The sequence below is a fragment of the Neophocaena asiaeorientalis genome, unplaced genomic scaffold (genome assembly GCF_003031525.2).
Source record: "Neophocaena asiaeorientalis asiaeorientalis breed wild unplaced genomic scaffold, Neophocaena_asiaeorientalis_V1.1 scaffold678, whole genome shotgun sequence".
Taxonomy (NCBI): domain Eukaryota; kingdom Metazoa; phylum Chordata; class Mammalia; order Artiodactyla; family Phocoenidae; genus Neophocaena; species Neophocaena asiaeorientalis.
Genome location: NW_020175038.1, coordinates 659,625 through 677,537, shown reverse-complemented (window position 1 = coordinate 677,537; position 17,913 = coordinate 659,625). Strand labels below are relative to the sequence as shown.

The 17,913-nt window shown below is 43.8% G+C and overlaps 1 protein-coding gene across 1 annotated transcript in view; it reads left to right on the top strand.

The window, feature by feature from the left end:
- Window positions 1-17,913, top strand: part of WWP2 (WW domain containing E3 ubiquitin protein ligase 2) — a 122,094-nt gene that overhangs the window by 44,809 nt on the left and 59,372 nt on the right. Inside the window, exon 6 of the mRNA XM_024763090.1 lies at window positions 17,180-17,301. Within this exon, the coding sequence (XP_024618858.1) occupies window positions 17,180-17,301 (122 nt within the window). The remainder of the gene's footprint in view (window positions 1-17,179; window positions 17,302-17,913) is intronic.

Here is a 17,913-nt window from a genome sequence, read left to right as displayed (position 1 = left end):
TTAATTATTAATTTATCAATCAATTATTATTTATTAATTCTGCACTAATTAAAATTATGCATTATACATTATTGTACATTTTTTTGTTTGCTTTTGGCCATGCTGCGAGGCTTGTGGGATCTTAGTTCCCCGACCAGGCCCCTGGCAGTGTAAGCACAGAGTCCTAACCACTGGACCGCCAGGGAATTCCCTATTGTACGCTTATTTATTCAGATCCATTTATTTCATTGGTCTTTACTGGGCATCTCTTCTGAGCCCAGAGAGGTGTGGTATGTGCCAGAAAGTAAGGCAAGTATCCGAAGTATCTGCGATTGGAGGCAATATTTGTTCCACAGACATGAGTGCCAGGCTGTGAGCTAGGTTGTGGTGATAAAAAGATGAAAAGCCGAAAAAAAAAAAAAAAAAAAAAAAATTAGTTTGTGGTGGAAAAAAAAAAAAAAAAAGAAAAAAAAAAAAAAAAAAAAAAAAAAAAGAAAAGCCACGGCCCCTGACATTGAGGACTGGCACCCAGTAGGATACAGAGTCACAGGTGAGAATTCTAGTTTAGTGCAATGGACCCCATAGTGATGGTGAGTGAAGGCAGTGGAAAGTTTACCTAAATCCACCTGGCGGGGCTTAGGGGAAAACCTCACACATTTGAGCTGTACTTTTTTTTTTTTTTTTTTTGCGGTACGCAGGCCTCTCACTGTTGTGGCCTCTCCCGTTGCGAAGCACAGGCTCCGGACGCGCAGGCTCAGCGGCCATGGCTCACGGGCCCAGCCGCTCTGCGGCATGTGGGATCTTCCCGGACTGGGGCACGAACCCGCGTCCCCTGCAACAGCAGGCGGACTCTCAACCACTGAGCCACCAGGGAAGCCCCTTGAGCTGTACTTTTAAGGAGTTTGCAGACCATTGAAGTGGGGGTAAGGGAAGTCACTCAGGCTGAGGGAGCAGCGTGGGAAAATGCAATGGAGAAAAAGAGAACTTGGCATATTCGAGGACATATTAGTCATTTGGTAACGTGGACACATAGATATTCAGGATGATAGCTGAAGCAAACCATTGTTTGCAGGTCACATCCAGGCTGCCACCTGTTTGTTTGTTTGTTTAGAGCAGTGTTAGGTTCATAGCAAAACTGAGTATGAGGTACAGAGATTTCCCATATACCCCCTGCCACACTTACACACAGCCTCCCCTGCTATCAGCATCCCACACTAGAGTGGTACATTTTGTTACAATCGCTGAACCTACATTGACACATCATTATCCCAAATGATAATGAGGGACTTTACCCCCCAACGTCCATAGTTTATATTAGGGTTCATTCTTGCTGTTGTACACTTTGTGAGTTTTGACAAATGTATAGTGACTTGTATGCACCATTAATAGTATTACGCAGAATACTTTCGGGGCTCTAAAAATCTCCTGTGTTTTGCCTATTCATACCTTCCTCCCTATTAATTCCTGGCAACTACTGATCCTTTTACTGTCTACATAGTTTTGCCTTTTTCTAGAATGTCATATAATTGGAATCATAAAGTTTGTAGCTCAGATTGTCTCCTTTCACTTAGTAATGTGCATTTGAGGTTCCTCCATGTCTTTTCATGGCTTGATAGCTCATTTGTTTTTTAGCACTGAATAAAATTCCATTATCTGGATGTACCACGGTTTACTCGTTCACCTACAGGAAATCTTGGTTGCTTCTGAGTTTTGACAGTTATGAATAAAGCTGCTGTAAACATCCCTGTGCAGGTTTGTCTGTGGATGTGTTTTCAACTCCTTGGGTAATACCAAGGAGAGCAATTGCTAGGTTGTATGGTAAGAGTGTAAGAGTATATTTAGTTTTGTAAGAAATTGCCAAGCTGTCTTCCAAAATGGCTGTACCATTTTACATCCCTACCAGCAATGAATGAGAATTCCTGTTGCTCTGCATCCTCACCAGCATTTGGTGCTGTCAGTGTTCCAGACTTTGGCCATTCTAATAGGCATGTAGTGGTATCTCATTTGCATTTACCTGATGATGTACGCGGTAGAGCAGGTTTTCAAATACTTATTTGCCATCTGTATATCTTCTTTGGTGAGGTGTCTGTTCAGGTCTTTTGCCCATTTTTTAAATCAGGTTTTTCCTTTCTTTATTGTTGCGTTTTAAGAGTTCTGATAACAGTCCTTTATCAGATATGTCTTTTGCAAATATTTTCTTCCAGTCTATGTCTTGTCTTCTTATTCTCTTGACCACCTCTTTTTGTAAATAAAATTTTATTCGAATACAGCTATACTCATTCATTTACATATTATCTATGGCTACTTTCACGCTACGATGGCAGAGTTAAATAGGTGTGACAGAGACCATATGGTCTGCAAAGCCTAAGATATTCACTGTCTGGCCCTTTACAGAATGCTGATCCCGCTGTGGGAGATGGTAAGAAGGTGAGGCCAGTTCACAAAGGGTTATGCTTTGCTGAGGACTTCAGATTTTATTCTTTGGAGATAGGAAACCACTGAGTTCTGAGCAAGGGCATGTTGTGTTATTTCTGTGGTAAATTATTCAGGTAAGTATCTGCTGGATGAATTTGAAGTTGTATCAGTTAGGGTTCATTGCAGGAAACAGAAACCACTCTAGGTATTTTGAGCAGAAAGGGATATAATATGGGGAATTAGGTATTTATAAAAGTCACTGGGTGGGCTGGAGGAGAAATGAGGCCCTCCCCATCCTTGGTTTCAAGGTCATAGTCCTGTGGTGGCAATCCAGACAGATGTCAGGAAACTTCTGCCCCTCCAGCCACTGCATGTGCATGAAGTGGTGTCCAGGCAGTGAAGCAGGGAGACTGCTGGAACTACTGACAGCCATCACCACCACCTGGTGGTGGTCTCTCCCTTTCTTCTGCTTTCCAAATCTCCTGCAAGAGCTCCTCATTGGTGCAACCTAAATCACTTCCAGAACCTAGGGGCATGGTAGTCTGAGAGTTTTCTGGCCCATGCAGTGAGGGGACAGGACAAGGGACACATGTGGAATAGAAGAAGGTAGGAATGTCTGACACAGTGGAGGTTGAGGCTAGACTCAGAGACCAATAAGAGGACTGCTGTGGGAACTGGTGAGATAGGAGTGGATGACTAGCTGTGGGTGGTGGCAGATTAGGGAGGAAATAGGAGAAAGACCTATAGGAGGTGTAATCATTGAGCAGGACTGGGTGACTCACTAGTGAGACAGGGTGGAGGATGAGGAGGCATATAGGGGACTCCCAGGTTCTTGGATTGAGACGCCATTCATGGAAATAAGAAATGCAGGAGGGGAGCAGCTTATGAAGCTGTCACTTTAAGGTGGCATCCCCCATGACGGTTGTGATTGGTGCTTAGCAGGCTCTGTGGAACTGGGACGGAGTCATTCCTCTAAAAGCGTATCCATAGGAGGAGGAATGCAGAGCAAAACAAACTTAGGAGATACAGAGCAAATCAAAGTGTATTCCTGACAGTGAACAATGGGGCCAATATAAGTGTCTCCACGATTTAGGGGACGGGGTGAAATTTCTATTGTATTTTAACTAGATCTGTGTCTGGATTTTAGCACTTCTCAGTCCCAGAAAATTGTGATTGAAAGGGAAAGAGTTTAGAGAGAAACCAATAAAAAGAGTATGCATCTCAGAGAAAGGATTTTTTAGTCATGGGAGCTTGAGCAGTTTGGGTATGGGATGATCAAAGATTGGAATAGAACTGACTGCAAATGCTTTGGACAGATGTGGATGGTGGGGGAAAGGGTTGCTGAAGCCATGGTGTTTGTGGTTGTGGTTTGGTGAGGTTAGACTTTTCCTTTAGGATTCTGTTGGCACTGGATGGCTCCTTTTGAAAGTGCCAAGGTCTGTGGAAGTGGAGATTTGGGGTTTGGTTTAGTGACTGTCTTTATGATGGCATGCTCCATAACCTAAATAGAACGACTCCTTTCAAACACTGGAACAATTCTATATTTAGCTTTTTCATTTTGCGTTAGGTAAAAATAGTCACAGAACTGAAGCACGGAATTTCTAGTGCTTTACGCTCTACATGCCACAGGGGTTCCTGAAGTTGTTATGTACCCATAACTTACTGAAAATATAGTGAAGATATTAGTCTTAATATTCTATGGGTCTCCCATCCTTATCTCTATTTGTGTATTAGTTCGCTTCATTCTAGCATCCGCCTCTATCATTCTGCCAAAATTACAGCCACAAAAGGCCAGCTGACTTGTCTGCAGGTTTCACCTTGTGGACTCATCCTTTCTGGAAAAGTTGCCTGCCTTGGCATCTGTAGTAGTGTGGAATCCCAGAGTGTTCCTCTTTTTTCTGGTTTTATTGATCTTCATTATTTAAAAAACAAATTTGATCCACGTGAAAAAATATATATATAAATGTATTACACAATAGCAGAATGCACAATTATATAATGCAGTCAAGAGAGGTATCATTAGGGCTTCCCTGGTGGCGCAGTGGTTGAGAGTCCGCCTGCCGATACAGGGGACAGGGGTTCGTGCCCCGGTCCGGGAAGATCCCACATGCCGCGGAGCGGCTAGGTCCGTGAGCCATGGCCGCTGAGCTTGCGCATCCAGAGCCTGTGCTCCGCAACGGGAGAGGCCACAGCAGTGAGAGGTCCACATACCGCAAAAAACAAACAAAAAGAGAGGTATCATTAAGAAGGTGACCTATAAGCAAAGATTTGAAGAAGGTGAGAGATTTATCCATGAGGCTATCTCAGAGAAGAATGTTGGGCAGAGCAATGGCTCTTGCAAAGGAACCGAGCTGGGAACGTGCCTTTGGAGTTGAAGGAGGCCAGTCTGGCTGGAGTGGAGGGAGTGAAGGGAAAATAGGAGGTGACAGCAGTAACAGGTAGGGCCAGATTATATCCATGAATTTCTTTCCTTTTTTAAAAAATAAATGTATTTATTTATTTATTTATTTATGGCTGCGTTGGGTCTTCATTGCTGGGCACGGGCTTTGTCTAGTTGCAGTGAGCAGGGGCTACTCTTTGTTGCGGTGCGCAGGCTTCTCATTGCAGTGGCTTCTCTTTTGTGGGGCTCTGGGCACACGGGCTTCAGTAGTTGTGGCGCACGGGTTTAGTTGCTCCGCGGCTTGTGGAGTCTTCCCGGACCAGGGCTCGAACCTGTGTCCTCTGCATTGGCAGGCTGATTCTTAACCACTGTGCCACCAGGGAATTCCCATGAATTTCTGCGTTATGTATTTCAAGGTTATTTTGTCCACAATGCAAATTTGAAGTACGTCTTGTGGGCGAATTGAACCTTTTATCCTTATCTCACGATCTTCTCTTTTTCTAGAGTTTTTTCTCTTAAAATTTATTTGTTCTGAGCAATAAAAAGGAACAGCCTACAACAACATGGGTGATTCTCAAAAGCATTATGCTAAGTGCAAGAAGCCAGACACAAAGAGCTACATTCTATGTGACTCCATTTACATAATATACTGGAAAAGGCACAATTATTGGGACAGAAATCAGTCAGCAGTTGTTGGGAATTGAGGGGGGGATTGACTGCCAAGGGCACCAAGAAGTTTTGGGGGGCGATGGAAATGTTTTATGTCTTGACTGTGGTGGTGGTAACACGATTGTATGTGTTTGTTAAAACTCACTGGACTGCACCCTTAAAAAGGGTGAATTTGACTGTATGTATTAATAAATATGCCTGAATTTTAAAAATCATTTAAAAAATCTGTTTGGGGGACTTCCCTGGTGGCGCAGTGGTTGAGAGTCCGCCTGCCGATGCAGGGGACACGGGTTCGTGCCCCGGTCCAGGAAGATCCCACATGCCGCGGAGTGGCTGGGCCCATGAGCCATGGCCTCTGGGCCTGCGTGTCCGGAGCCTGTGCTCCGCAACGGGAGGGGCCACAACAGTGAGAGGCCCGCATACAGCAAAAAAAAAAAAAAAATCTGTTTGGTTTGACATTAACATAGCTTCCCCAGCTGACCTTTGTTTTGTGTTTTCTCAGCATATTTTTCCCCACACATTTAGTTTCAGCCTTTTGGATGCTTATATATTAGATGGTGTTGCTTGCAACAGCATTTAATGGGATTTTTAACAAATAGTATGAGGTGCGTGGGAGGTTGGGAGAAATAGGTGAAGAGGATTAAGAGGTGCAGACTTCCAGTTATAAAATAAATAAATCATGGTGACATATGTACGATGTAGGGAATGTAGTCAGTAATATTGTAATCACTTTGTATGGTAACAGATGGTAACTAGACATTGTGGTGATCAGTTCGGAATGTATATAAATGTTGAACCACTATGTCGTATACCTGAAACTAATGTAATTTATATGACAACTATATTTAAATTTTAAAAAAAGGTTGAAAAAAAACCCAAACCAATATGATACCTTTTATCTTTAAGCTCTCACGGTTAGTCCATTTATGTTTCTTGTGATTCTCGAGATCTTTGGAGTTTTCTCCAAAGATGCTATCTTTTTATCTTCTTGCCTTTTAATTGCTATCTGTCCTGCCTTCCTTGTTTCCCTTTGCTAAGCTAACTTTGCACTTTAAGCCCGTGTTTGGCCTGCCTTTTCTTTGTCTTGATGAGTTGAAGGTATCTTTGGCTCACTGATTATTTGATAATGGAGTGTGAAATTCTGCACCTAACAGTGTAAAGAGAACAAGAATTTCTACCCAGGCTCCCTGTCTGAAGATTTTCTGTTTGGACTTGGACTTTACTTGGACTTTTATGGCACATCTACATGTTGGGTCTATTTTGTGTGCTTATAAATGGCCTTTGAAGGTACAACTTTAAAATGAGAAAACAGCAACACTTTTTAACATGAGATTAGCGAAAGTCTAGAATAGGAGATGGTACGAATAATTGTTATTTTGTGAAGGAGAAGGGGAGATGAGGACATGGTTCTTTTTCTTTAAAATTTTACCTTAAAAAATTTACCTTAAAAAAGGTAAGCAAAAAGCTTTATTTTAAATCACATCATACAATTTTGCTTTGCACTTAGGAAAGAATGGTGAACTGGGGACTCCTGAGGAGTTAGTTTTTCCTCTTCCATCTACAGCACTCCTTGTTTTGGAGGTGGGGAGGGGTACAGGGGGAGTGGTGCTGAGTTCTCAGCCAAACTCATCTGGACCTTATGCATCTTTGTGTCCCTACCAGGGCCTAGAATAGTGCTTTGCTGCACGTAGCAGCAACTCAATAAATCCTTGTTGAGTTGAAAGAGTCTTGTGTTCCTGCTTCTCACTTGCCAGGACTTTGGGGTGGGTCTTCCTACTGGTTTACATTCCTTGGCACCCTGACTCCCTGAGAAGTGGCGGTTTCAGGGGCACAGGTTACAGGGGAGACTTTTTATCAGGATGGCCTTGTGCTTTCCAAGGCTTAGCTGGACTACCAAGAATGTGGTGGGTTCCCACTGCCTGCTCTGTCCCTCCTGTTCCTCCTCTTTTTTTCTTCATGATTGATGTTTCCACTTTGAACCCTTTTCATGGACTGTTCTTCTCAAATCCTTGCAATTTTTAAGGTTAACATTGGAATCAGAGATAAGTTGACACATAAATACGTCTTACTTGGAAAAGGAATGTGTGAAGTCCATGTGCCTGAACTCTACCAGGAAAGAGAGTTACTTACTCACTCTCTGAGAACAGTAATGTCCCACATATATATAGCTGTTCAAATCCCCAAGTGATGGTTGAATGTGAGGAATGCGTGTCTCATAAAGGACATTCGGATCATGGAAATGTGTCCCTATGAGATGAGCACTGATTCCATAGGGCATCTCCATCTCTGTATAAGGCCTTCTAACAGAGTGAGGTGGGGTGCTCGGCAAGAATTACCTGGGCGTATATTTGAAAATTAGTATCTTCTTCTGTGGAAACTGACATTTATTTGTGCTGAGAGGATCTATTAGTTTTCAACTGCCGTGTAACAAATCACCACGAACTTAGGGCTCAAAACAGCATCATTTGTGAGCTCACAGTTCTGTAGGTCAGAAGACGAGGACACCATAGCTGTCTGACTGGTCTCCTTAGGGTCTCACAAGGCCAAAATCAAGGTGTCAGCAGGGCTGCATGCTTGTCTGGAAACTAAGGAAGAATTTGCTTCAAAGCTGATTCAAGTCATTGACTGAGTCATTGTAGGACGGAGTTCCCATTTCCTTGCTGGCTCTCAGTTAGGTCCTTACTCAGCTCCTTATTAAGGCCATCCACATTTCTTCTTATATGTACCCCCCCCACACCCCACTCATCATCAGGCTGGCAAGGGTGTGTCAGATTTCCCTCGTGCTTTGAATCTCTCTGATTTTCTCTTCTGCCCTCCACTTTTGACAACTGCTGGAGAAAGTCTTCTGCTTTTAGGAGATTATGTCATTAGATTGGACCCATCTGGATGATGTCCCTTTTTTCTTTTTTTTAAATACATTTTTTTTTTATTTGGCCACATGGCATGGCAATCCCGACTGGAGATTGAACCTGGGCCCCAGCAGTGAAAATGCCGAGTCCTAACCACTGGACTACCAGGGAATTCCCTCATGTCCCTTTCTTAACGTCAGCTGTGCCATATAATATCATAATATTATCATATATTACTATGGTAATATCACGTGCCATATAATAACATAATCAAGGGTGTGATATATCATCATATTCCCTAGTTTTAGGCATTAGGGTGGGGTGTCTTTGGGAGGAGGGGCATTTTAGAAATTCTGCCGACCACAGAAGGTATCTTTCTTAAATCCCATATTTAATCACTTGCCTAGTCTTCACCTGTTGGAGAGCACTTGAAAATTATAGCTAGAACAAAAAAAACCATGAAAAATAAAATTTGGTTGGATTTGAAGATTGTCTTGCAATTTTAGTAATGAGTCTAATGAAATGATTTTTATCTGTAGACCCTGATGCTAGAGAATGTTTTTTTTTTTTTTTTTTTTTTTTTGCGGTACGCGGGCCTCTCCCTGTTGTGGCCTCTCCCGTTGCAGAGCACAGGCTCCGGACGCGGAAGCCCAGCGGCCATGGCTCACGGGCCCAGCCACTCTGCCGCATGCGGGATCCTCCCGAACCGGGGCACGAACCTGTGTCCCCTGCATCGGCAGGCGGACTCTCAACCACTGCGCCACCAGGGAAGCCCTAGAGAATGTTTTTACATGATGTTCAGGGCTAACCTTTCTGGAAGACACTAGCTCTGGCACTTCTCAAAACCTGGTAGATTGTGGATTCCATCTCTCAGCACGGATTCCATTCTTTAAAAGGGTGGAGGGAGATGGGGAGGTGAGGACTGGTTGCCACAAACATGAGAAGTATTAGAGATTACAGGCCCAAGAGTGCTTTTGTGCTTGAGAGCTTGCTTCTTTTATTCATTCAGCAAATGTTTTTATATGCCTACTCTGGGGCCAAGCGCATTCTAGGTGCTGGTTATACAAAGGTACACAAAACAGACAAGGTCCTACCGTCATGGGCCTTGTTGAAGTCAGACATTAAACAGATAAACATATAATCACAAATGGAAGTGCCATAAAGGAAAAGTTTAGAATGCTGTGTGAAAACAATTCAAGGCAATTTAGTGCAGGCTGGGAGGTGAGGGACATTTAGACTAAGATTTGGATGAGAAGCCAACTGGGTGAAGAGTCCAGAGAAGAGGATGCCAGGCGAGTAGATCTGCAAAGGCTCTGAATTTTCCTTGGGAGGAGTTTAGAAGGAGGTTTGGAGGAATGTCTGTTGAACATATTCTTTTAGGAGCTTACCTCCCTCCTGCTGAATCCCTGCCTTTGCGATTCGTTGTCAGAACACTTAGAAATAACGCCCCGTGTACTGTCATCCCTGGTACCGCAGGGTCCCCTGTGGCTCTTTCAGGTCTGGGGCTGTAGCACAGGGACACTCTGGGCTGGGCCAGGTTCAAACAAGATGTGATGCCGGGAGGAAGAAGGTGGAGATACTTTTCTGGCCCACCTGTAGCAGAAGCTGGAGCTCTGTATTCAGGGTCAGCCCTGTGCAGCTTCCTCCTGCGTGTCAGTGGAGGCAGATGGTCCACCACGCTCATCTCCTGAGCTGCTAGAGCATCCCATGCCCTTGTACCATCTCAGGACATGGGACAAATAAGTCAGGGGCTGCCCTCTGTGTTCAAGAAACCTCAGATCATCCCCTCCTGCCCCGAGCGGGGGTGGGGTGGAACGAGACAGTGACCGCTTCCCCTGGACTTCATCTCTCGGTCAAGTTTGGGAGGGCGTTTGAGCGTTCTTTTTAGTGAAGCCCAACATGCAACCTGGGATGAGATGAGGTGAGTCAAAATTTATTGTATTTTCTCTCTTAAAATGATTTTTTTTAGTCTCAGGAAGCTGCCACCATTGAGAAGGTCTCTATATTCCAGGTTGGGCAAAAGTAAATCACTTGTCTTTCTGTCACGTAGAATGGACTTGCAGCAGTTTTATTTTTACCTTTCCTGTCGTTTCTGAGGCTGGCAGCTAGAGGTAGGGTGTGGAATGGAGCCATAAATTACCCTTGGAATGACTCGGATGGCCCCATTTTTAACTCTAATTGCGCCTTTCCCTTTTCACCTCTCCTTTTTATCCCCCTCCCCCCGCCCCCCCTCCACATTTGAATGAGAAGGAAGAATTGAGGCGGCTGTAGGTGGGAGCAGGTTTGCTTAGTAGTGACGCCTCTCTGAATGGTGGAAAACGTTTCTTTTCCCATCACCACTTCCCATTTTTTCCCTCCATGCTTCTATTTTAAGTGGCTGGTGTGTTTTTTTGTTTTTTTCTTTTTTCTTTTTCTGGTTCTTTTACTGGAAACCAGCCCAGCCTCACTCAGTTTTGTTTCCATGCTGCTATTAAAAGACAATGCCCAGTTAAGAGGACTTGGAGGAGGGGCCGCCCTCTTGGTTCTAGTCATCCAGGCAAAAATCGATTCCCTGGATTGGAGTGTGAGAAGAGTTTTAAGATTATTAGGCTATGGGAACATATGTATATGTATAACTGATTCACTTTGTTATAAAGCAGAAACTAACACACCATTGTAAAGCAATTATACTCTAATAAAGATGTAGAAAAAAAAGATTATTAGGCAATTTTTAACTTCTGTATCTGTTTTTTGGTTTTTTTTTTTTTTTAATTTAAATGGAGGAAAACCCCACTATCAGTAGTTCTACCCTGAAACTTCTCTTTTGCTGAGCTAATGGGCCTGAATTCTGAGGTCAAAGAACCTCCCTTTAGTATCCTGGGCCTCTTTTACCAAGATAGAAAAGTATGCTTGGCACCCGGTATCCGGTCAGCCATGAATTCTTTTTTTGTGGTACGTGGGCCTCTCACTGTTGTGGCCTCTCCCGTTGGCGGAGCACAGGCTCCGGACGCGCAGGCTCATTGGCCATGGCTCACGGGCCCAGCCACCCCGTGGCATGTGGGATCTTGCCGGACTGGGGCATGAACCCGTGTCCCCTGCGTTGGCAGGCGGACTCTCAACCACTGCGCCACCAGGGAAGCCCATGATGAGCTGTTTTTGCAGTGATTGAAACACACAAATTGCTTTTTAAAATTATGAAGATAGGTTTACGGAGGTATACAATAAAACGCCCCCTATGCAATGTACAGTTTGATAAAAGTATAGCATCTGGTAACCACTACCATAATCAAGATATTGAAAGTTTCATCCCCCCCAGAAGTTCCCTCATGCCCCTTTATAGTCAGCCCCTACTTCTTTCTCCAGCTATTGGCAGATACTAATTGCTTCCTTTCCCTACAGTTTTACCTCTTCCTAAATGTCCTAAAAATGGATGGCTATACTCTGTAGCCTTTTGTGTCTGTCTTCCACTTAACATAATGCATTTGTGATTCATCTATGTTGTTGCATCATCAGTAGTTCAATCCCTTTATTTACTGAGTAGTATTTCACTGTGTGGATGTACCGCAGTCTGTCTGTTCATTCACCAGTTTGGGTTGTTTATGTTTTTGGAAATTATGAATAAAGTCACTATAATTTGCCTACAGGTTTCGTGTGAACGTTTTCATTTCTCTTGCGTAAATACCTAGGCATAGGATTGTTGGTTTGTATGCTAAGTGCATGTTTAACTTTATAAGAAACTGCCAAACTCTTTTCCAAAGCGACGGTGCCACGTTGTGTTCCCTCCAGCAGTGTTTGAGAGTCCCAGGTGCTTTGTGTTCTCACCAGTACTGTTACTGGCAGGTTTTTTTGTTTTGTTTTTTTGTGTGTGATTTTTTAGGTTTGTTTTGTTTTGTTTTTACTTTGTCCATTCTACCAGTTGTGTGATGGTACCTCATTGTCGTTTTAATTTGTATTTCCCTAATGACTAATGATGTTGAGCATCTTTCATGTGCTTATTTGCTGTTTGTAGATCTTCTCTTTTAAAATCTTTTGATTATTTTTATTGGTTTATTCTTTTTATTATTGAGTTTTGAGAGGTTTTTTTTTCTAGAAATAAATCCTTTATCAGATAGGTATCTTGCAAATGATTTTTCCCAGTCTAGGGACTGTCTTTTCATTTTCTTGATAGTGTCTTTGGGAGAGCAGGAGTTTTAAATTTTGATGAAGACACCGACTACTTTTTTTTTTTTTTTTCCAACTACTTTTTAAATCCATTTCCTCATAAAGGATATGATAGATTTATCAATCCCAAATTCTGAGTGACCACCAAATTTAGAATTTCATTTTTTAATTTAGCAAAAATTTTTGTTTTCGTGTCTGTGAGCCATCACTTTTTTTGACTCTTCATTTTGTTTTCATTTGCATTACTGATGCAAGGGCTGGCTTTTTTATTTAAACAAAGTTTTGTTTTGTTTAATTACCCCACATAAACTATTACATATGTGATGATCAACAAAGCTGCACTGGGTGACAGCGCCAAGTTATCAGGCAGGCTCTCTCACTAGACAAGTGGCTCTCTCACACACTGGCATTGTAGGGTGTGATGCAAATTTGTTTCTGAGCAGAAGTACAAATCACTGCGTTTCCACTAAGATGTAAGCTCCTTGAGATGAGCGACTCTTTCTGTTTTGTTGCTAGCCCTAGAACAGGGCCTAGTGCTCGGAAGATAATAATTGAATGCAATTCTCTGGCCTTCATGCAGAGCAATGCAGGGTGTCCCACAACATTGGAGGCTGTGGCTCTCAGGGTCAGCTGAGGACTGACGCCAGTGCTATGAATGTCAAAGCTTGAATGGCAAGGGACAGCCAAGAGCCCTCTCCTGGGGACCTCACCTGCATCAGTTCTCTTTCTGCAGAGTGGAGAGAGAATCCCAGGGTCCTGACCTTGACTGGCATTCCTTAGGGGGGTCTTAGTTTCTGATCTGAGGGAGGAACTTAGGTAACTTCACACCAGCATTTTGAGAGGCACGTGGTGTAGTGAGAGCTGAATCTCTGTAACTAGGTGACTTAAAACCATTCGTGGAATTTTGCCGTTCTGCCTTCTTCTGACTGCCCCAGGGGCTGCATAGCTCCTCCCTCCCACCCCCAAGGTGGTGGAGGGATCAGGCCAAGGTTGAAGTCATTGGCAGAGCCGAAGCCAGGCTGCCTGTGGTGGGGCCCAGCTCATCTCCACCCCATCGCCCCGCTTGTGTCCTGGTACTATTTTGGCTTATGGTGTGTGGTTTCAGCTTTTGGGCCAGCTTTTAATCACAACACAGTCCCATCTTTTAAGGGTTGAGTGACCTCCCAGAGAGAAAACTGCTGAAGAGAAGATTGTCCTCAAACATTGAGGCCTTCTCTTCCTTCTAAGAGTCTTATTTTAAAGGTAATTCAAGAGGGGAACAGTGGAAGCTCCAGATTTAGGGCAAGAGAAGAATCTGGGGGAAGGGTGTGTGTGTGTGTGTGTGTGTGTGTGTGTGTGTGTGTATGGGGTGGGTGGGTAGCTGGGTGGCCGTGGGCCACGGGCAGGGAGGTGGCAATTCACACAAAGTGGTCCCAGCTGCCCCTGGCTTACAGGCTAATCCCGGCTCTGCACCAGCCTGTCATTCAGGGTGTGCTGCTGTCATTAGTGGTTGAACATTTCTGAAAGTATTCTCTCTCAACTCTGACCACACGCCCCTTTGGGGAAGGGAGGGAGGGGCTAGGAGAGTAATGGGACCCATCCTGTTGTCACGCCCAGCTGCTCTGCAGAGGGACAAGGAGCCCAGGACTTAGAAGGAATCACAGGCCTGTCAGAGCCCGTGCGTGTGACACAACGAGTGTCGCATTTTCTATGCTGCCCCCCGACCCCCTGCCCTGTGGCCTGCTGCGCCCAGAGGGGTGAGCCCTCTGCTGTGGGCTGTGAGTATAAAATCACAGAGACTTTTTTTCTTTTGTCCTTTTTTTTTTTTTTAAATTAATTAATTCATTTTTGGCTGCACTGGGTCTTTGTTGCTGCGTGCGGGCTTTCTCTAGTTGCAGCGAGCGGGGCCTACTCTTTGCTGCGGTGCACGGGCTTCTCATTGCAGTGGCTTCTCTTGTTGCGGAGCATGGGCTCTAGGCACGCGGGCTTCAGTAGTTGTGTCATGCGGGCTCAGTATTTGTGGCTTGCGGGCTGTAGAGCGCAGGCTCAGTAGCTGTGGCGCATGGGCTTAGTTGCTCCACGGCATGTGGGATCTTCCCGGACCAAGGCTCGAACCTGTGTTCCCTGCCTTGGCAGGCGGATTCTTAACCACTGCGCCACCAGCCCTTCTTTTGTCCTTTTAAGGGGATTCTTGTCTGAAATAAACCTTCTATTAACCAATTTGATCTCTCTCAAGCTCTCTGCCCTCAACACATATACGCACATTCACCAGTGGCCAATGACCATCTTTCCCTTTGGAACAGTCTGCACTCATTCTGCTTTCGAAGAGGACTTATGGTGAAATGCTCAATATTAATATTCCTTCCCATGGAGTGGGGACTCTGAGATATTTTTCTTGACTGAGGTGTGATTGACAGCTTTGATTTATGAAATTAGCTCAGGGAAAAATAAGACGGAAAAAGAGAGTCCAAATTAAATCTTTATTTCCACAGCTCAGTCGTACTCTCTCTATCCATTTTTAAGTGCCACGCAGCCTTAGGTACAAAGGACTCTAGGGTTTGCTATGTTTCTTTTTCTTCTTCTTTTTTTTTCTTTTTTGTAGTTTTGGCCCCAAGAAAAAACTTTTTTTTTTCTTTTTAAATAATTGTGTTTCTTCCTTGCTCAAAAGTAGACATGCTTAATGAAGAAAATCAGAAAAACCCAGAAAAGCACAAAAGGAAACACTAAAGGCATCCATATTCCCAACGTCCAAAGATAATCACTGTTAACATTTTGGTTTATACTCATCTTGTTGGAGAAGGTAGTCAGTGGAGGCACTTCTTATTCCTCTAGGAATCTGAGTTTGTTGTGCTGTAAGTTTGTCCCAACATACTGGACCAAAATGTCTCACCAGCAGAGATGTTCTGGTGGGTATGGAGCCTCCCAGTGGGGGGAGCTTTCTTTCTTCCTTCCTTTCTTCCTTCCTTTCTTTCTTCCTTTCTTTCTTCCTTTCTTTTTTTCTTTCATTCTTTTTTCTTTCTTATTGTTGCTGTTTATTTTTAAAAAAAATTTTATTGGGGTATAGTTGATTTACAAAGTTGTGTTAGTTTCAGGTGTACAGCAAAGTGAATCTGTTATACATATATGTACTCTTTTTTTTTTTTAAAGATTTTTGATGTGGACCATTTTAAAAGTCTTTATTGAATTTCTTACAATATTGTTTCTGTATTATGTTTGGTTTTTTGGTCCCGAGGCGTGTGGGATCTTAGCTCCCTGACCAGGGATCGAACCTGCACCCCCTGCATTGGAAGGTGAAGTCTTAACCACTGGACCACGAGGGAAGTCACTATCCACTCTTTTTTAGATTCTTTTCCCATATAGGCCATTACAGGGTATTGAGTTGAGTTCCCTGTGCTAATATACGGTAGGTCCTTATTAGTTATCTATTTTATATATAGTAGTGTGTATGTGTCAATCCCAGTCTTCCAATTTATCCCTTCCCCTGCTTATCCCCTGGTAACTATAAGTTTATTTTCTACATTTGTGACTATTTCTGGGAGCTTTCTATTAGAGGTCTTCGTCTCGCCATTGACCAAATGACCAATGAATAACCTGGAAGGGATTCAGCTTAAGTCCAGGCTTCCCACCCCCAGCCTCCAACCAGAGAGAATGGGCTCTTGACCTCAGAGCACCTGGATTCGAGTCTTTGCCCCATTGCTCACTTTCTCGGTGTCTGTTTTCACCTGTAAAATGAGCATAATAATATAGTAAGCCACCTCTAGCGTTGCAGGTTAAATGAGATAATATATGCGGAGTGCACAGTACACCACAGGTACCTGGAACATAATATTCCAGCTCAATGAATATTAAATTCTTCCATAGTCATTGTTTTCACGTTTCTTGTTGGTGGTATTGTCACTGCCCCGAGTCCCGTGGTTGTAAATTGTTCTCTGGATCTCTGTTTCTCTGCCTGGAGAGGGGTGGTCTTTTCTTCACTGGGTAGTACTTAAATCATCTCACTGTTGAAAAGTAGTATATAATGAGTAGGAAGTAGAATAACCTCCTTTGACAAAACTGAGAAAGGCAGGGAAGCTTAGACATTTCCATCAAGTGAACAAAATCAAGCTACCACAGGACCGTGAGAACGTGTACTGCCTGTTGCCTTGTGTCCTCCGAAGATGTTAGATCGAGCCTCTGCTGCTGTATTCCACCATTTTCCTTGCGGTACAGATCCCTCTCTGCATTTGTTCCTCATTTACTTGCATGGATGTTGAATCACCTTTCCTAGATAAAACATGTCAACATACACATTGGTTGAAGTTGTCTAATGCCCCTTGACTTTTATTCCCAAGGCAAGCATGTTTCTAGCCATAGAGAATATGGATTTGGATAAGTTTTGGGCTCTTTTTTGGCCAATGGGAGAAACATGTCATCTGTAGCCTGTGCAGTGATTCTTGTTTATTTCTTACATCCAAGCCCAATAAAAATAATGTGATGGTCACGGGATATTTTGCCAGTTATTTCAGATGTGGGGGAAATTCACTCTGGATTTGTTCACTTCAAATGGAAAAGTTTACCGAAAGTTGCCTTCTGTGCTTTTACCAAGAAGGAAGCTTACATGGGTCTCTCCATTCAGGGCCAGCTTCTGTCGAGTCAAAGACCAGAAGGACGATTACGGGGCTTATTTCCCATAAATAGCAAGAGAGGGAATACAGTGACTTAGGTGGGGCACACCTCTGTCTTTTTCACAGTGACTTATATCTGTCTGCTTTATATTTTGAACCCCCAGGACACACAGACATTCAGGTGGTTCAACCAGAACAGCAACTGGTGAGCAGAGCCCTGGTGCTAGCAGCCGGCAGCATCAGCCCCTCAAGAACCCAAGCCACAGTGGCTCGGCCAATGGCACAGGTGAGTGACAGCGCAGAGCACCAGCCCAGACTAAGCATGGCCTCTAACTTGTTCTCACATGGAGTCGGGGCCCTGCCCGCTGTGTCGGGATGCAGGGTGGGCGAGAGAAGACTCCCACACTAAGATGGAATTTGAATCCATCAGTCTTTCCGTGACCCGTCTTCTTTTCTCTCTGGCATCGTGTGTACAGCCAAGGTTATTCTCCACATGACTGTGCTCGTCTGAGATCTTCCTTCGTACAGAAATGAAAAGTATTGATACTTAAATTCATTTCTTATCAACATTGGATTTCTTTGCGAGGGGGGCGATATCTTACTTACACATGACACGTTTTTTCATTTCCTTGATTTAAGGGACTAATCAGACTAGGGAGAAAGAAGACTAAGTATTGTTGTGAAGAGCTGGCTTAGAGAAGATGGCAGCACTGTTGAGCAGGTTGGGATGCCGGACCAGGAGCAAAACCCAGCTGCCACTGAGGGGCCTCCTGTGGCTGTTCCACTGAGAGTATTTGGTCCATTTGAGAGCAGATAGCGCTTCCACATCCACATGGAACCTCTCTGCACTTGATCCTGCTTCCCCATAAGTGGGAAGAGAAGGACCTATTTCAGAACA